The 21,043-nt window shown below is 41.3% G+C and overlaps 1 protein-coding gene and 1 long non-coding RNA gene across 2 annotated transcripts in view; both read left to right on the top strand.

Annotated features, from left to right (window-relative positions):
* LOC310760100 overlaps window positions 1-15,151 on the top strand; it is a 142,176-nt gene extending 127,025 nt beyond the window's left edge. Inside the window, exon 2 of the long non-coding RNA XR_014546772.1 lies at window positions 14,921-15,151. This is a non-coding gene — a long non-coding RNA (uncharacterized lncRNA). The remainder of the gene's footprint in view (window positions 1-14,920) is intronic.
* On the top strand, window positions 2,108-15,151 carry IYD (iodotyrosine deiodinase). The gene is made up of 5 exons (XM_083608042.1): window positions 2,108-2,390; window positions 7,306-7,497; window positions 8,203-8,362; window positions 10,971-11,127; window positions 12,481-15,151. The coding sequence occupies exons 1-5, from the start codon at window positions 2,207-2,209 to the stop codon at window positions 12,661-12,663; spliced, it is 876 nt and encodes a 291-aa protein (XP_083464168.1). The 5' UTR covers window positions 2,108-2,206; the 3' UTR covers window positions 12,664-15,151.
* Window positions 15,152-21,043: the final 5,892 nt, after the last annotated feature.

The following is a 21,043-nucleotide window of genomic DNA, read 5'->3' on the forward strand; positions in this document are numbered from 1 at the left end:
AGGTCCATAAATTACCATATAGCATATATTCAACACAAAAAACAGCGACAATTTGTTGTTAACATATAAAGGGCCCCATTACCTTCTGTAGCTTAGGGCTACATCAAACCTAAATCCAGCCCTGACCCAACCTCTGTCTTTTTCAGACGAACAATAGTTTAGGAACTTTTACCAGTTTGTAACCAAGTAACGCTTTACTGACTGTGCAACTTTTTCTGCCTGCTGTGTGGAAAAGCACGGAAAAGAATTTCAGGCACAGGTTGTAGATATGCGTAAATAAGCCATATATCATGAAGACACCACAGTCTCCACAGTGCCTCATTCACAAAAGGAAACATTGAGGAAGCACCTAGAACCCCTGCCTGGAGGTTGGGGTGGTGTGCAATAATAATCTGCATTTTAAGGGAGATGCTTGGCAATATTTCAAATCATTTGTTTTTGCCTCTTCCTCACTACCAGCCCCCGGAGGGGATCTTTGTTTAAATGTGTGTATGAGAATTTAATTAAACTTAGTCTAGTTTTAATAAATCAGGGCATTGCGGGAGTTTTGTGAGGTTGGAGAGCAATGTAACGCAATCGCTTCAAATAAAGGCTTGGTGTATGCTTTAGTAGAAAATATTAAAGAGTGGTAAAAGACTTACCAAATAAGATTTAATAGGAAAGGGATTTGCAAGCATTATGAGCTGTCTTCACTTTGCTTTGCACTCGAAAATTAAACACCACATTACCTCAGGGAAAGTAACTTTTAAGTTATCTGTGTGAGAAGTACAGTCAGGGACCCTCAGCTGACAAAGCCTCTTGGCTACAGCTGATAAAGCGTCAAGGCGAGTTAAGCAGACATGCAAATTCGGCAGCAAGGTGAGGAGGCCTGAATGCTCCACTCCGACCCTCCTCTCCCTGACACTTAGATCAAGCAGGTTTTTTTGAGAAAACCCAGCTTCTCAATAAAGTAACTTAACCTACAAAAACAACAACAACAATTATACAGGTAAAATGGCAGCAGGGTAGTGGGAGCTTTCCGGGGTTTTGTACTGTCTGTCACATAAGTCCCTGAAGGATAGAAGTCATGGCTGTGCCCAAGGTACTACAGACAGTGGCCATTTTGTACATGTCCAGCTGATGCATTATGGGGCAGGGGCGGGGCATAACAGGAGCATAACAGGGCATAATGGGGTGTAACAGGCTTCTGCGCACTCCACCAATGCGTGTGGGAGCCAGGAATGGAACCCACATGCAATATGGTCACCACTTTTATGAGTTCCTGACTATGGGAACAAGTTCATTCCCTTGAGGCCAAGGTAGCAGACCTGGAAAAGCTAAAAAAGGCAGAGAGGTTGGTGGAGAGGTTCCCTTGAAACCTTCAAGGGCATTATAGCTGTGTCCTGTTCCCATGGTGATAGCTCCCCTGTTGTCAGGGAGAATGAGATGAACATGTAAACAGGGACCGTGTAGAAGTAGGCATTGAGAGTGCAAGGACGCAAGATAGCACTTCAGAGAGGCCAGAGCATCACAGGTCAAAACAAGTGCCAAACACACTTGAAGAAAGAGACTGTACACAAGTGTTTATTCACAAATTCTAGAAGCCTCTGAGCCAAGATGGATGAACTTGAGTGCTTGGTCTTAGAATATGACATTGATATACTAGGAAAAACAGAAACCTGGTGGAATGGAGAGAACCATTGAAACATTGATCTCTCCTTCCCCTGTGCATGTCCTGCACTGTTGCAAATCTGCTCTAGAGCATTAGGGGAAACCCAGAACAGATTTAAGGCAGGCAGATGTAGGAGATTGGGAGTACATTCCATTGCACACAGAGAAATCCTTGCCCTGATGGAATGTTCTGCTTAGCGCTACATTGAATACAATCCTTTGTGTCTAACTCAATTCAGTTTTTAAATTTCGATATGTCAAAAAGTTGCTGAGCACTCTAACACTGAGTCAATTTTTTTCAGAAAGGTCTAACTAACACTGGGCTGAAATAAATACTTCCAGCCTTTGGAAGGTAGCCAGAAACTGCTGAAGGTTGAAGAGCAAGTGATTTGTGTAAACAGTTATGAAAGGTTCCTGGCTGCAGGGAGTCAAGAGAGCTGAACATTGCTCTTTTTCATTCAATGCGCCATTAGTTCCACCCCTTCTGTGCGTTTCAGTCTCGATCTCATCAAATCTCTCACTCTTTTGAAAGGGAAGCATTTGTTGTGTGCGGACTATGGAATTCTCTCCCCTAACTCCCGTCTTTGTAGCAATAATCTGTGTCTTGATTGTAATAATACTGAAAGGAAGCAGGAAGAGCAGCAAAAAAGAGCAGGGCAAAGCCAGCCAGAAGACAGAGTCTCGCCCGTGGGTGGATGAAGACTTAAAAGACAGCACCGATCTGCCTGTGGATGAAGAAGGTATGCAAGAGGAGGAAGAAAAAAGAGAGAACAGTTCAGCATTTGCATGCTGATGTTCCTCTAGTCTGGACAAAAAGAAAGATGTGATCCCAGGGTTAAGCCAATTTTTGGTTACTCACAGTTAGGCAATGGCAAATCTGCCAGTTTTGATTTCTCTGAGCTTCTCATTTTTCCAGTCTGAAACAGATATGGAAATGTGGTTTGTTGAAGTTCCCAGGAAGATTTACCAGCATTTTTATGCCCATTTCTACTAATATGCTATTTTTGTGTCTGCAGTTTTGCCAAATATATTAATATTTGCAAGCAATTTTCTCTAACATAATGCATTTTTGTTTACTTTCTTCACGAATAGCATGCCTTTGTATGCACAGTCTCCTCTAATAAATGCATTTTTGTACACATTATTTGGCTGGAGAACTGCAACCCACAATTTGGAGAAGTCTGCATTTTGAAGAGCAGCTGCATTTGGGTGCATATATTTATTTCAGGAAGGGTGAATTAGAAAGGTGAAACAAAAATGAATTTGTCCCCCATCCATACCCATGGCTTGGGAGTCACCTGTGGCTCAAGAGCAGTAAAAACCCATATCTTGGGGTGAAGGAGAAAATTAGTGAGAGTTCCTAATCATGTGCATTTCATTTGACATAGTGTTGCCAATGGGGTCCAAGAAAGGGACCCCAAAGTGGTAACTGCAGCATCTCTCTCTGTGGGGCCTCCTCTATGGCTGTATAGTGTATGTAGGTAGTGATGATTCTGAAAGAGAAAATAAGCAATGGTGATTATATGGGCTGTGAGGAACAAGATTTGTAACAGCAACACTATATGCACCACCAGTTGAAACTGATTCTATGTGTCACTGATTAAACCACGTTAAAGAGATTTGCAAGGTTCATGAAAGAGGTTCCAGATCTAAGTACAGCTTCTGTGTATGTCTGGCTCTGGATGGATTGGGGATTTTCACTTCTTCCTCAACTTATGACAAAGAGTGGATAATTTTGCATTAAAGGTAACAGTTCAGTTACAATCCTATAGTCACTTATCTGAGAGTAAGCCCCATTGAATTCAACAGGACTTACTTCTGAGAAGCCATGTATAGAATTGCCTTGTAAGTCTGCCTAACATAGACTGTGAGCTTTCTCGATGGAGAGTGTGTCAATTTCATGTGCTATATGGTGTCTGCGACGCTGGTGATACTAAGATTTTAAATAATTAACAGTGAGTGCCCTAATCCTTTCTAAACAAAAACAAAGGGAAGTGTCCGATGTGAAATAAGTCTCCATTTTTTATGTCTCACCTAAATGATTCTCTTTTTCTTCCATATCTCTTTTTGCTTTTTACTTCTCAGTCCATGGGCCTAGCCAGGCTTTATGTTAGGGGGGCAGGCTTTATGTTAAAGGGGGGGCAGAACCTCAGTTAGTTAAGTACTTTTATTGCTTTACTTGATTTAGGGTGGGGCAGCTGCCCCCCTCTGCCCCCCTGGCTATGCCCATGTCTCTGTCTAGGAATTTAAATGATCCAAATAAAAAATGCTGCCCTAAATATTCACCCTCAGATTAGAATACTCTTTATAAGTAAAAGGTAATGGGGAAATCTCCAGTTGTGTGTGCTGTGTAATGAACACACAAATGCAAAACATTCCTGAAGCCCTTTAGCAGTGTCTCTCTCTCTCTCCACCCCTCTGACAAACACACACACACACACACACACACACACACACACACACACACACACACTTTGCTTCTTATCAACAGAACAGTAATTTCTGCTTGAGCTGCACTTGATTAAAGTCCAAGATCGCTGCCAGTCAAGCACCTTTTATCTCTAAGGAAATTAAAGCAGCTAAGCTAATACCTCTGTGAGAAAATAGTCTTTTCTCCCCATGTTTGCAGTTCCAGGGCTCAAAATAACTCAGAACAATACCTTCCGTGCAGTGTTTTTGTGGGGAATAAGGAAAACCATCTTGCTCGGGACAGTTTTTGGTCCTTTTTGGTGCCCACAGCAGGTGCCTGCCATGGCGGACAAGTTGTCTGATCTGAGTGCAACAGGGCATCTACACAATATTGTGCTTTAAAGTGGGTTGCATGCCACCTGCTAATGTTTCTGACTGAGGACAGAAAGTGGAAGAGAAAGCTTTTTCAAATGAAATGTGTATTTTAGCCAATGAAGGTTTGTAGGAAATCCAAATGTAAAAAATGGGGGGGGGGGAGTTAATAACAGATTTAGGTTGGAGGGATGCAAAGTCCAATGTAAGCATTATTTGTAAAAAGAAAAGAAAAATGCTGAACATTTTGCACGTCAACCACGTTAAAAGCTTTGTGGTGGATGAGTCAGGCAACCCATATGACGGAAACCTGCAGCCATCGTAGTCAGAGAAAATAAGCAGCTTCCACAACCAGGATTATGGGATGTATACCATTCATTAGTGACATGGTAGGTTTGTTTTGATTTACTCAAAGTTTTATATCCGAGCTCTGTAGATTTCTCAGAGCAGAGGAAGCCTAGGTAGGAACCCAGTAAAGGTTACAGCTTAGTATTTTATTTATAAAGTTCCTTTTAAATTAAGCATTAACTCACATTCTGAAAATAGTCCATGTCTGCTTGGAACATACACAAATAAACCTAGTAAAAAAAGAGGGAGGTAATTATCAATCTATTCATGAGACTTGATGGCATTCTTCTACAATTATTTTTCAAGAATAATAACAGTAGCAATCTTGATAGTCAATCACCCAGCTTTACAAAGACCTTTCTCACTTCATGTCTTACTGAAGATACTGTTGCCAGGACAAAGTCCTCATTGGTGGTTTTGATAGTACAGAGCTGAGGAACCTATAGCTTTCCTGATGTCGCCAACTCCCATAATTAATAATTACTGTCCATCCTGACAGAGGCTGATGGGAGCTGGGGGGAGAGAGCACAAGTTCCCTGTTCCTGCTATGTTGGATCAATGAAGATGTATCATGCGTCTATTGCTGCTTGGAATAACTCAAGATTCAGGAACAGGTTTAAAGCTAGATTAATCCAACACATAGAACTATATACACCATAGTTAGCACCAACATATTTCCAGAATGCCCTTAGGATTTGGCTCAGGAGATTCAGGACAATGGAAGGGTGTGTGAGTGAGAGACGCCAGAAACCAATGAAATCACATTCCTCTAACCCAGCAGTCCATTATTTCGAGCCCCCTGAACTGCTTGGATGGAGTCTCTAGACTCACTTAATGGAGTGAGGTAGCAGTTTGGGAAAGGTTAAGAATGCTTCAAAGCAATTTTTGTGATTTTTGACTGCAGCTAAAGAAGACACTCTTTACCACCTTCAGCAGCTCAATAGTTTTTTAAGTGGAAAAGGTGCAGAACATACTGTTTTAGCGTCACAAATGTCACTGCTGATGTTGTTCTCCTGTTGTTCTCCTGTTTCAAACCTGTGCTCATTTTCTTCTTTTATATTATTATGAGACAATGCATACTTGAGAGTAAGTAAAGATGAACACAGTGGGACTTTGTATCTGAAGAAGTGTGCATGCACACGAAAGCTTATACCCAGAACAAACTTAGTTGGTCTCTACGGTGCTACTGGACAATTTTTTAATTTTTTAATTTATTTTGACTGCGTCAGACCAACATGGCTACCTACCTGCATGAGTGGGACGTTTTCCCCAAGTAAATATATATAGGACCAAGCTGCACAACTCTGTTTATTGTGGCCATTTCAACTGATAATCACTTTGCAAACCAGAAAATAAGAAATGGAGATCTTTACACTTCCTTATTGCATCACAACAGGTCCAATTTAAACTTTAGACTAGTCAATATCAGCTACTAGTATTAAATTTGCATTATATGGGGCACCCCTTTTCAGAATGGATTTTTAATGTCTTTTAAATAGCTTACACAGTAATGGAGATATCACTCTCATATTTACTGGGTTTGCAAGGGCACTGGAAAGAGTGTTTACAAAGCAGACCAGCTTTCATTGATTTTATAAGGTTGAATTATAACCATCCCACCGCAATTTGTGTTATTAGAAAATATAGCTCATGGCATGTATTATTAGTAGCATTTCTTATTTGTTCTTCTTCCTAGGACTCTAAAAATCATCACAACTCCCAAGCACTGCTCCTCCCACACAGTGACACACATTTGTCTCTGCAGAATCTCTACCTAACCTATATTCTTGGTGCAGAGCTACCTGTTATAAAAAAAGACAGAACTGCCAACCAAAATGGCGGGCTCTCTTCTTCTCCTGCTGTAATGTGAAGTTAAAGTTGCCCCCATGCCCTTACATTATCATGCTGTGTATTTATACATCTCTGCCATTACTGGTGGGGGCTATGAAATGCACCATGCAATGCCATCAGAATGTGTGGGGTATTTTGCTAGGCATTTTGGAGGGGTAGGGGAGCACTAGAGGCATAGAGGAGCAGTGACTCCATAGAATCATAAGAGTTGGACAGGACCTCATAGGTCATCAAATCTAGTTCCCATCTTGATGCAGTTGACCCAGAGCCAGATGTCCTCAACAGGTGGCTGTCCCTCCTTCCCCTGCTTGAAGACCTCCTTTTTCATAAGGTGTTCTGCCCAGAGTTCCCCTGCGCTCTTCCAGGGCTGTCTTTGCAATGAGCTGTGCTAAAGATTGTTTTTATCCATGGGAAACGTGTTGACTGACATTACTGGGTTGTTTCTGTTTCTGTTATGTATTTTGTGTGTAGTTTTGTGTTGTGAACTGCCCTGAGATCTACGGATATAGGGCGGTATACAAATTTAATCAATCAATCAATCAATCAATCAATCATGCTTTACATTGATATATATCAGAAAAACGTGTTTAATAATTTTCTCACAGGAAGTTAAGCAAATCTCTTCTGGAAAATAGGTAACTTTCTCCTCTGCTTCTCCCCCCTCTCCCCACGCAGATGATGGTGAATGGCAAGGCTTAGATGACAACATTGCTCACGTCCCCTTTTCAACCGAGCGATATGCTGAAGAAGACATGGTGAAGAGATCAAAGGCTTTCTACGAGCTTCTCAATAAGAGACGATCGGTCCGGTTTATAAGTGACGAGCCGGTTCCAAGAGAGGTCATTGACAACGTGATTAAAACAGCAGGTACTACGCTGCCCAAATGGATTCCTTGGGAGTGACAAAAACGTTGTGCAGACATTCTAGAATCCCATTGGCTTTAATGGTAAATGTGTTCAAGTGATATTATGAAATGATGTCTGCAATAGGAGTCCGCGATGGTAGTGAAGAAGAGGAGGAGGGCACCCCTTTGTGTCAAAATTCACAGCTGGCTTCAATATTCCTCAAAGGATTCCCTCCCAGCATTCTAACTGTGTACATGTTTTTTACATTATGCTGGTGTGATGGGAAGCTTTGCATGCAGCCAGGGTAATGTGAGAAACCAAGGACCACACAGGAAGATACACAGCCCAGAAACACTGGCGTTAGATCACTGGCCCTGCAGCTGGACTCCAGCTGACCATTGGCTGTGCTTGTTGAAGCACATGGGATCTGGAGTCCACTAACATCTGAATGGCCACAGGTTCCCCATCCTTGCTCTAGAGCCTAGAGTAGATCTAAACATCTCAGGCTGCATTTCAACAGTGGGTTGCAAAGTGTGTTATCAGAATTTGCTTCCTCTCCCCACAGACACCTTCCTTGCTCCCACATTACCCCTCCAATGAAAATCAAATAAATCATGGAATTTGAAGAACTAGGGTGAGATGTCCTGGGTGTCATAAGGTTTAATTTTCCTTATGTTTTTGTGGCACAGCTTCCTTTAATATGAGCATTTATTTGATTTGATTAAAGGAACATCTCCCAGTGGGGCACACACGGAGCCTTGGACCTTTGTAGTAGTGCAAGATGCAGAAATAAAACACAAGATCCGGGAGATCATTGAAGATGAAGAAGAAATAAACTACAAAAAAAGGATGGGGGACAAATGGGTTAATGACCTGAAAAGATTGAGGTACCAATACTAGTGTGATACTGACTGCTCCAGGCAGCTTCTGTGGCTTAAATATGTCTTTTATTATGCTTTTTGGAGAAGGCCTGGGATCAAAATGTGTGAGAGACAGGATATTGGACGGGATATTATCGATATAATTCAAGGTGCTGGTTTTAATTTTCAAATCTCCAAATGGGTATAGGAGCAGGATATGTCAGTGAGACCTGAATCTTCTAGATTCCTCTTCTAAGACCCTCTTCTAATGTTCTAAAAGAACATTTTATTCTGGAAACAATGGAAACAGAATATTTTTATTTCTATGTAGTCCAGACACAATCTAGATTTATTGCATTTTCTTTTTGCCCTGAGAAAGTGCCTCTTGAGAAAGTGGTTTCATTCCCAATATAATCATTTGGTGCAGATAAATTCTGCATTATCCCACAATGAATCCATTGGAAAACAGATAAAAACTGATGTTTGTAGTCCTAGCAGAGTGTGTGTGTGTGTGTGTGTGTGTGTGTGTGTGCTCACATCTGCACAACGATGACATGTGTGGGAGTATACTAAGATCAAAACCACCACTTTTTCATTCACCTGGGGCAAGTGCAGGGGCGAAAGGACATTGATAACCCGGGGTTGCCATACGTCCGGAATTTCCCAGACATAGCCGGGATTAGGCCATCTGTAACAGAAACCTGGTGGAAATCGCTTAAATGTCTGGGAAAATCCAAACATATGGCAACTCATGTCGGAAGTGCAGATTTTGGAGAATTTCCTAATCAAGCAGAGAGTTTTCAAACATGTGTCAAGTAAACATATTCCACCCACATGGATGGCAAGATTCAGAATAAATTCAGATTGAAAGCAGCATGTTGCGGATGAGCACGAATGATTCCAGATTCAGTTAAACTACATTTTGGTGCTACAAATGGGTAAGTGTGCATACATAGCCCTTGTTTCTTAGATAGTGGCATAAAGTCCAAAAGGGTTTGGTATCTTCAGGTGTTCTTCTAAGCTTAGAATATGAGGGAGGGCCAATGGTACAAATGTGCTAGCTGTGCCCCATTGACTATCCATGAGTTGATGAACGGATGTCTGATCTGGGGAGCCTCCCTGTACAATGTAGAACCTTGAAAAATCAGAGAGACTCTATTGTGCAGGGAGCCTACATAAGTGAAGTCGACACCCCACTTCAGGCAACATCCATTCAGCTCATAGAGGGTCACAGCAATGGGGCAGGCAGAGGATCCCTGTATCCCACTCACATATGGAATTACTGAATCAGAAAAATACTTGAAGAAGGCTGATGTCAGCATTTGTGAGCCTAAGCCTGATTTCAACAGTGGATTTACTTGCCAGTCACATATATTTTAATGGGACTTATCCATATATAAGTGGTTACAGGATCACAGCTCCCGTTCAATGTTTTATTTGTATGTGGCTGATTCCTCTTTTATTATTTTCAATAAATAACAGGCACTATTGTTTGAAGAGCAGCATATATATTTTCTAAAAATTAGTAAGTGCCAGGGATGTTAATTAATCTGAGAGATGGATTCTTTAAAAAAGCATAGCCTGAAAGTTTCCAGATTAGATTAGGTTTTCAGTAAAGAACTTGGAGAGATTTGCTGCCCTTTAAAAGCAACTCACTTATTTCACTGTTTAAATATGTATTTCTAACACTCCGTTCTTGCTTTCTGAAGCTGAAATAGAAAGCTCAAGGGAATGACTTCTAGCTGGAAAAGCGAACTTTTCTAATTTCATCAGACTTCAGGGTTCACTATGTAAATAGCATCAATCCATCACCATGTCTTTATTTTTTATTGAAAATGTTTATATCCCAACTTTCTGTCCATCAAGGCATCCTTGACACCCCCTACGACAGCTAAAAGCAATAAGAGCAAAATGTAACCTGTGGGTGGTCCAGTCCAAGACTCTGACCACACACACATGCTTCTCCATAAAAGTCTGGCAGCTTAAACAGATGGAATATATATATTGTTGTGTGAACCCCAACCCGCAAGCAGTGAGAGACCCCAGAGATTCCAGCACTTACACAGGGTTTGGTTTCTTTGGAATGGATGTCACTGGATATCGTGGTGTATTTAGGATACTGTATATGGTTTTGTCTTTGCAAGCATACAATCTGAGTATAAGATGGAAGGGCTTGCAGCATTAATACTCCAAAAGATCTTGCTTCCTAGTGACATCCCATTTGTTTTTGTTTTTTGTTTTGCTTTTAATGATATAGATTATAATAAGGTTACCAGATGTCCCTGTTTCCCAGGGACAGTCCCCAGATTTACAAATCAGTTCCCATACAATATACATTGAAGTTGAAAATGTCCCCGGATTCATTGAAAAAAATCTGGTAAGCTTAGATTAACGCAGGACCTATATTGCAGATAGAGAAAACTACAACCAGCATACACACATGTTTTAAAAGCAATTAGGACCAAAAATGAGGAGTGACCAGTTGCTAAATACTTTGATTCCGAGAACCACAGACTGCCAGACTTATCAGATTAGAGGAAAGTGTTGTATATAGCCAGGGGAGGAAGGTTAGCCAATGCAAATATTTTATGTGGAGCTAAAGGTTAAATAACATTTTACAAATATCCTTTTCTAGGACAAACTGGATAAAAGAATACTTGGATGCAGCTCCCTACCTGATTCTTATTTTCAAGCAGGTGTATGGAAGGCTTCCAAATGGGAAAAAGAAAACCCACTACTACAATGAGATCAGTGTGTCTATTGCCTGCGGCATCCTCCTCGCTGCACTCCAGGTATGCTTGCAATTTGGGAAAAAGCAAGAGGTGGATGAAACATAAGAAATGTGCAGCAGGTATTCAAGATAGTAGCCTCTAGGGAAGCCTCTCAGTAAATTGTGTTCTGGGTCACATTGGCTAAGGTGGGGAAGGCAGGGAAGGGCTTAAAAGGAAACAGACCATATTTCCAGGTATCCCAGAGCAGGGAAAACACCAGTGGGAGAACCCTAGGGTTATTTCCAGGCCATCTCTCTATTGAGCATTCATCCTGACTTGTTTGCAGAGAGGCTAGATATTGTGGCATCAAGCAATTCCCAATGCTTGCCATTTTCCTGAATGCAAAAGGTCCATGGAGGGGAGTGGCTTTGTTGCACAAGAGCATCAAGTCTAAAGTGCGCAATCTGAATTTGTCAATTTAACAGTCTGGAAGTTCCCCAGGACTACCACACAGAGAAGCAGATGCTCAGGCACAACTGTTAGGTTAGCATAGGCTGCAGTGAACGTTTGAGCAAAAACACACAAGAGAAATACTGTGGTCTGTAACGTAAAGTATACATAAGTATATATTTAGATACAAACCAGAGAAAGCTGAGCATGCCTCAGTCCCACTGGGGCTCCAATGCTAAACATACGTAGGAGCATGGGAAGCTTATATTGAGTCAGATCCATTTAACTGCACCTAGGACCTCCAACATGCAAAGCACATAACTTTCCCTGAGCTACTGTGGCCCTTCTCCATTTATTCCAAAGTAAGTCCTACTAAGCTCTTTGGGCCTGCATTTTAGTAAGCAGGCTTGTTAGAACGTCAGCCTCAAGCATTTGACTGTGCTGTTTGTTTCAGTGGGACCCAGCCCCCAGTCTTCAAATAAGGTTATGCACACCATTGCAAGTCACATTTGCTTCTCATCCTTCTTTTGTGGAGTTAATAAGAGGGTCACTTCAGCCTTATAGCAATCCTTTAAGGTAGACTAGGATTGGAGATAATGACACGGTTGAGGCTGCACAGTAAGCTGAGAGGAATTTAAAAACAACAACACTTTAAAACCCAGCTCTTCTGTGGCTACACCATGTGAGCTCATATGTGGTGAGCTAAAACAGCTGCAAAAGCATGCTGTATGTCATCACACATAACTTCTGGGTTATGGCTTGAAGTTATGAGAGCAGTTTCATGAGCTGCAGAGTTTTATCCCTTACATAAAGGGAAGGGGAACCACCAAAATAACTAATATGTATAGCAAAAAGGACAAAAGAGTCTAACAGATTTATTCATTTTTGTGAATGTGTAAAGAAGGAAGCATATAGAGCACAGATAAGGGAGGTGATAGATGCTGTGTTCCTAGAGTGTTCCAGTATTTCCCTTTTCTTCTTTAGAATGTGGGTCTGGTGACAGTTACCTCTACACCCCTGAATTGCGGCCCACGCCTAAGGGTGCTGCTTGAGCGTCCAACAAATGAAAAGCTACTCTTGCTGTTACCTGTCGGCTACCCCAGAAAAGATGCTACTGTGCCAGACCTGACACGGAAACCACTGGAAGACATTATGGTGGTCGTATAAGCAAGGAGCACTCAAGGAGACCCTTGAAAATGTGTTGCTGTCGAGAGTTTTCTGCAAATTGTTTGCTTCCTTTGGCCAGTTGCATTGGGCACGTTCAAGCGGGCAGCAGCCTCCTTGACCACAAGCTCGTGTGCATCCAGAATCACATGGAGAATGGTGCACGTGCAAACCTGCTCACATGGAATTCACACAATTGTAAATGGGTGTGTATTTTGCATGTAGCATCCACCACAATCTCAAAAGTGTGGTAAAGTCCAAAGGAATCCACTTAGAGGAGGCAGCAGCATGTCTAAGTCAGTGCATATTCTATACACCTTTTCTGTCTTTTTAGCTATGTTTTATGTGTATCTCTGCAGCTGTTTAGTTCTAGACACCATCCAAGTTCCAATAATGACAGCAGGTGCACTCGCTAATAACAGTAAGCAATCAGAATTAGTAAAGTGAGTACGGAGTAGTTAATTGATCAATATTATTGATTACTCCAAGGGCAAATACGCAATGGCATTTCAATGACCTTCATCACTTTAATTTTCACAGTCCCCTGACCCAAATCACATAATACCTTTTCTTAATATTTTGGTGATTTTGATTTGCATAGAATATGTATGCGTTAGGACAGTCAGTTCCCAGTCTTCAGCAATGCCCTCTGAATATGAATAAGGTTTCTATTGCTCAGTGCATCATCCTCTTGCTTTTAGCTCTGAAGAGAAAGCTAATATTTACAGAGATAGTTTTAAGTGTCACTCACAGCTTCGTCTGGGAGCATGTGAAATCATCATAGGGAAGGGAGCTTCTGAGCTGAATGGCCATGAAAAAAGCATCTATAGCAACAACATTACCAAACCTGGTGGCCTCCAGATGTTTTGGATTACAACTAACATCAGTCTCAGCCTTTATAGCCAATGGCTAGGGTTGTGGGGGGTACTAGTCTAAAACATCTGGAGAGCACCAGGTTGCAGATGCCTATAGTACATCTAGGATAAGTGAGTTTTAAGTCAGAGCACAGCAGGTTTGCGCAGGATTTAGCTCACCAGCATCTTTCTTTTTGGACAGCTAAATATTGAACATGAATGTATTATTTTGTGCAACTTCCACTTCCCTTAGTTACAGCACAAGTCATCTGTTTCCTTTTAAGGACAGAATAGTAGTAACGTAAGGCACTTTTCTGCTGCTTGTAGATTAATGAATTAATTAAGCTGGGGTACTGAATCTTTTTAGGGTGAGAGTTACATTCTTTTGTGGGTAACTTTCTGGGACCCAGATGCCAGTGATGGGTTGACCCAAAGCAGGGCACGGGTGGTGCTGTGGTCTAAACCACTGAGCCTCTTGGGCTTGCCAATCAGAAGGTTGGCAGTTCAAACCCAGATGGGCAGGGTATAAATAATAAATTATTATTATTATTATTATTATTATTATTATTATTATTATTATTATTATTAATCCCTGTGAAGGAGTGAGCTCTCATTGCTCTGTCCTAGCTCCTGCCAACCTAGAAGTTCAAAAACATACCAGTGCAAGTAGATAAATAGATAATGCTGCGGTGGGAAGCTAAACAGCATTTCCGTGCGCTCTGGTTTCTGTCATGGTGTTCTGTTGCGCCAGAAGCAGTTTAGTCATGCTGGCCACATGACCCGGAAAGCTGTCTGTCGACAAACGCTGGCTCCCTCGGCCTGCAGGCGAGATGAGGGCCGCAACCCCATAGTCGCCTTTGACTAGACTTAACCATCCAGGATCCGCCTTTTTACCCACCCACCACAGAAATCCACCCACCTACCTGATAAAATTAATTAAATACCACTCTTTTCCAATCTGAATGACATCCAAGTAACTATGCATAAGACTGCAGCTGTGCAGCCAACTTGTGCTGAAGTCTGACAGTTGCTTGTAGTGTGATGCAACCAGGAATTTTTCAGAGTGAGCAGATGCAATTATATCAACTAATGTTATCAGCTGTGATGGAAAGATGTAAATATGCTGGTTGAAAGTATGTTTTTCAGGATTTTGAAGCATAAAACATTTGGAACATTTGGAACATTTGGAACATTTGGAACATTTGGAACACATGGTGCTGGATCACAATTGCCATCAAGTCACAGCCTGCAGGGCCAGGTATAAAAATGGAATCACATCTGCTTTTAAGGACTGGTATGGCAGATGATCCTGTGAACCACCCTGAATCCTGTGAACCTCCCTGAGACCTGCAGGTGTAGGGCAGTATAATAATAATAATAATTGTTTCCAAAGAAAAAAATCATAGGTATTTCCTACACCAATGTTGTTTAAAGTTGGCAATACTCAGCCACATCTTATGAATTCAAAGACAGATGTTTTTGCTTTTATACTTCCTCCTAAAATAATATCTTTGATAAAATGAAACAATCAATATGTAATTATCTTACTTATGTTAATTAAATCCTTTATGTTGCTTTTCTTTTTTAAAATTATTGTTATGCTGTAACATTAACAACAATAAACAGTTCAAATGTTATGATGGTTGACCATTCTTTGTGTTAGGAAGTAGAGTCCCTCAAATGCTTCAAAACAAAAAAAAATTTTTTTTCCCCTTCCAGTAGCACCTTAAAGACCAACTAAGTTAGTTCTTGGTATGAGCTTTTGTGTGCATGCACACTTCTTCAGATGCTGTATCTGAAGAAGATGCTGTATTCTTCAGATTCAGTATCTGAAGAAGTGTGCATGCACACGAAAGCTCATACCAAGAACTAACTTAGTTGGTCTTTAAGGTGCTACTGGAAGGAAAAAAAATTTTTTTGTTTTGACTATGGCAGACCAACACGGCTACCTATCTGTAACTCAAATGCTTCAGTTCAGGTTCATCTCTGGGTGTCTGTAATTATGGATCCTCCTGCCAAGCCCCAGAACTGTTGATGTGATCCACACAACTGTAAGGGATAAAGTGCATATAATCTTTGGCCAAAAGACAACTATTTTAGGAGGATTTCTGTAAGCGGACTTGAAAAAGAAAATCTCTTCAGATGCCACGTTTCTCTGTACAATGGCTTGCTGAACAAGGAAGAATGTGAAAATGCTGCACTAAGGAGAACATTGATTTCAACAAGCATCCCAGCACAAATTCTCTAGCCACAATGGCAAGCCCAATGTGAATCCATCGTGAGATATAGCAAGATGTAAGTGCCACAGTGATAAATGATTTCCATACCATCAGAGAAATCTCCTGAAGAAGCATAAGCCTGTCTGCCATTAAAAATGTAGTCTCTCATTTTAAAAAAGGAAGAAGCTGCTGTGATGTCAATAATGAAGTATCTGGCACAGTTTAGACACAATGAAATGAGGGCACCAGTAATTTTTGTTAAGGAGAGAGGAGGAATTGCTACCTGCATGTTGTAAACATCTTATAGGCATACATATGGTTCCAAAACCAATTTTAAAATCATGACAGGCATAAGGCATAACTAACAGATATCAAATGCTAATTATTTCTGAAGTCTTAATGGAAAAGCCACACTGTTTCTCAGGACTAATCCTAGATATAGTGGCAAACGCTCCAAGGCTCCCTATTTTCCAGGGACAGTCCCGGATTTACAGAAGCCGACCCAGTTTCTGATTTGATCCCGGAACGTCCCTCTTTCCCTTAGGATGTCCCTATTTTCATTGGAGAAACATTGGAGGGTATGGGGTCATGCAGCCCCCAAGCCATCTAAGGCAGCCCTGTATGGGGAAGATTGTAATGTTTAATGTTTTGTTATGCTTTTCTATATGCTGTTGAAGAGTATGTAGTGGGTGTTTCTGGTTATTTCTTGTGAAAAGTTTATGGAATTTGATGTAACTTTTAATTACTTAAATCACATTGAGACTTATGTGAAAGACAATTCATAAATTTAAACAAGTAAAATAAAATTCACATCATTTAATTTATCTTTTTAAATTACAGGCAAGGTCATATAGAATTTACTGGACAAAAAAATGCAACTGTGATGTTATCTCTAGACCACTAGGTGGCACAATTACTCTGCTTGAAATGTGCACTCTTTAACCTAATTTATGACCTATCAAGCCAAATACAGCCCATCAACTAGGAATTATGACATGCCTGGTGCTTGACAACCACCCAGTTTTTTTGTGTTTTTTATGATTCCTAGGCAGGCACAAAACAGAAGCTTTATGAAGGTCCTATTGAGGAGGGCACCATAAACAGGTAAGCTACTCTTTTCAGCTTGGTAAACAGCAAGTTGTACAGGTCTGCTTTAGATAAGCCAAGGCATCGTTTTGCTGTTACTTTTTCTTGGACTTTCCTTATTGTTTGGTGGTTTGGCAACAAAGTGAATGTAATTCCAGGAAATCATGCTTAATATTTTCAAGTGAACCACACAGAACTATTTATATTATAATCCTTTCCTTGTAGTTTATTGTGCAAAAGGAGGGTGTTGACTGTCACTTCCTATATGGTTCTTTTGTCATTTTGATTGTATCCTATGCTCCCTTGCTTATACTTTTCCATTTGCAAAGTATTCTTATGCTAGTGAATGAGACTTTATATGTGAAGTTGAATCAGCAACCACTTTCATATGGGAGAATTCTTGAACCAGTATTTGTCAGTGGGTGTTACAAATTTACAATTAGAAGGAAATGAGACCTAGACTTTTTACTTCAAGTTAAACTCCATTCCTGTAAACCAGACGCAGGCAAACTCGGCCCTCCAGATGTTTTGGGACTACAACTCCCATCATCCCTGACCACTGGTCCTGTTAGCTAAGGATGATGGGAGTTGTAGTCCCAAAACTTCTGGAGGGCAGTTTGCCTATGCCTGCTGTAAACCATGTCTGTCTGAGAAGCAGGCTAACATGAGAAAGACTGATCTAACTCCCTAATCAGTTTTAAAGTTTGTATTATATTTCTGGCTTGAGCGTTTCATCTAACATTTACCGTATTTAGGAGGAGTTGCATCATTACTGCAAAAGCAGGGCTGCTATTTCAAGGCAGAACTTACTGCAAGAACTCAGCTCCCCCACCTGTTATTAAACATAATTAGCATGCAGGTAACATGAGCTTTGCAAAGGTGTTAGAACTGAAAAAACAGAGTAGAACAACTGTGAATGCTGGAAAAGGGATTTTACTGAGGGAACCTCTGTCTGATCCAACAGAGCTCTTCTTCTGTTCTTATCCCTCTCCCCAATAAACATACAAAGCATTCATCATCGGAATATACACACCAATCCCAATCATACTGCTTTTACAATTGCAGAAAATCAATACATAATTGCTCAGGATACAAGTGAAATTAGCCACACTTGGCAGTCTAGAATGGCAAAGAGAGATTCCGGGTGGTTCCCAAACAGATGTGGAATTCCTGGTCATGTTGTTGACCAACTCCCTGCAGGAAGGAAGTACTTTTTCAAGGTCTGGCCCAGTATTCAATGCCAGCCACAAGAGAGAAAAAGCAAATGCTAGATGGGTGTTGAAAACAAACAATCAAGTGATGAATTCATTCTTGTATCATTTGCCAGGGCAAGTAATTATGAACAGACCATGTCTAATAAGCACACACTAACAAAATGTATTGCCATAGGTAGAATGATATAAAATGTGGGGGTTTTTCCCAGTTGAGATGAAACAAGAATATGTCCAGGACTGGGTGCTGTTTCCTTTGTTACATTTTGTGCACAGAATGCCCTGCAATACCTTTTTGTTCTTACCACCTGGAACAATTGGGTGTCATCAAATTTGGCTACCTCATGGTTCACCCCAGTCATTCACGAGCAAGTTTCAAACCACCATTGCTAATATAGTACCACTCCTTGGGGGGAAACCCCCCAACTTCTTACACCTTTCCATTATGAGAAATGTCCATTTCCCCATCCTCTCTGCTTCTTGTTGTTTAACCAGGTGTTGATCCATAACAGCACCTGTCCTCATTTCTCATGACTGCAACATTTACTGTGGAGCATTTCCTCTTTTGAAGTAAAATGTGAGGCCACTGAGCTTTATTGTCAATTGTCCACTGGTGTTATCTGTTGAATTGGATTGCAGTGTGGTCCCTGTATCCAAACGGTGCAACAAGACTTGCATCTTGTAGCAGGTCCAGTACACCACTTAAGATTAAATCCAGGATCACCTCTCGTCTGCTCAGTTTAATAACAAATGATACCATCATTTTAAGGATCTAGAAATTTTACAGTGCAGGAATATACACTTAGTCTATGTGAGGGTAATGGACTTACCCATTACTACATTTCCTTCTTTTGATGCCTCCTTGGTTTCATTTTCCATCTCAACACCATCCTGTTATTATATCAGAAGGGCAATAATGCAACCCCATTACAAAATTACTCTTGGAGTCCAGTGTTGTCATCCTCTGCTGTCTTGTGGAATTTCTATATTGTTGGACTCTATGTCCTCTTTGATATCCAGAGCAACTTTCTATCGAGTTTGTATCCAGAGACAACCACGTCCAGCAGTTTCCACCAGATTTCCATTCCATTCCACCAGGTTTCCGTTACGCCCACTTTAACTATTCTCTTAAACAAAAACAACAAAACCAGAACAAAAACCCAAGCACTTCTGCTTCCTCATCTTGGCTCAGAGACTTCTAGCAACAGCATAAAAAACAAATATACATGTTGTCTCTTCAAAAGTGCCTCTGCAATGCACATTTTTTTCCCTATGGGGCATTGCCCTCTTTGGATTGTTATCATGTCCCTTTGCATTTTCATTGCCTTATTCTACCTCTTCTGCTTTTGGACAATCATAAGCATTTTCACCCTCATCCTTTCAGGATGATTTATCCTGAACAAGACACTCCTCAGCTCCCATTGGCTTTCACCCAGTATGGTGTAGTGAGCCAGTGTGGTGTAGTGGTTAAGAGCAGTAGACTCGTAATCTGGGGAACCGGGTTCGCGTCTCCGCTCCTCCACATGCAGCTGCTGGGTGACCTTGGGCTAGTCACACTTCTTTGAAGTCTCTCAGCCCCACTCACCTCACAGAGTGTTTGTTGTGGGGGAGGAAGGGAAAGGAGAATGTTAGCCGCTCTGAGACTCCTTAGGGTAGTGATAAAGCGGGAAATCAAATCCAAACTCTTCTCTTCTTCACCCAGCAGTGAAAGTGGGAGAGAGCCAATAGGAGCAAGGAGGTACGGGGACTGGAGGAGTGAATCATTACCTGCTGCACACCAGGAGTTATCCAGTAGTAAAACCTGCAGGTACAAATACAGAACTGCAGTCACATCAAAACAGCAGTGACTGGTTTTGCCTTTGAAGCACATGCCTTTCCACAGAGAATCCTGGGAAGTGTAGTGTTATCCTTCACAGAACTACAATTCCCAGCACCCTTAACAAACTACAGCTCCCAGAATTCTATGTGGGAAGCTACTGCAAATCAATGTGCTACTGCAATGTGCTACTGCAAATCAATGATCCTAACAAAAAAATTCTAAAACTGCCCTCAAAATTGTTTGTGGATCTGGATCTTCTTTCTCCATACCTCTAAAACATGGTGTGGAGGAACTGCCCCCCCAAAATTCCCCCCTTTGCGCACAGTGCTATTTAACTGTAGCAGCCTGAGTTGTCAATATTGTGGCCGTCTGCAGCAGTACATAGTGCGAGGGCTCATTTGAACCCAGACTTTCTAAGTGCAAGTCGTCTTACTCAAAGTCTCTACTTCAAATAAATGGTATCTTGTGGACACAGCACAGCTATCAGATCCACAGCTTTCCTGACACCATCCATATGTTTAAGTCACATGGGATCTCAAGGGTGATTCAGAAGCATTTGGATATTTCTTCCAATTGGTGGATTTTATATTATTTGGCATCAGTGGAAAAGGCTGGCAAGGGGAGGTTTTGTGCGATGCCAGCTGCTTGGCAGAAGATGAAACGATGCACAAAATGTTTAATTACTCCCCAGATCCCCAGAGACTGAATGTTCTTGGAGGGTTTTTAATCCAAAAGGGGGAGAGGAAAAGTGGAGGGTGGGAGATCAGGGGTGGCCAGAAAACAGCATTTGTTTGTTTTTGAGTTCTTAGGTTTCAGATCAGCCCATTTAATACTGGTAAATTCCTCAACCTTCTGTATGATTTAATGGTTGTCCTTCCTGGTATTTTATGACATCCACCCTCCCCCAAGTAGCCATGCAGTGTGAATAAGGACTATGTCTCCATTTATGCTGATTGGCTGGAAATAGATCCTCTGGGGAAAGGAACGGAGGGGATGCAGATTTATAGAGAACGGAACAAAGAACAGGTTTGTCTCCTTAACACAAGACACCTCCTGCCTAAGTGTATTTTCCCCACCTCCCAACACACATACACTTCTCCTGTGTACCATATGGAAAGCTTGTTCTTCATTTCTTACTCCACTACACAGTTTGCCACCCTTATTCTTCCTTATGAGTGGAACCTGTGGGTTGCT

The sequence above is a fragment of the Podarcis filfolensis genome, assembly GCF_964270895.1.
Source record: "Podarcis filfolensis genome assembly, chromosome: 3".
NCBI classification, from domain to species: Eukaryota; Metazoa; Chordata; class Lepidosauria; order Squamata; family Lacertidae; genus Podarcis; species Podarcis filfolensis.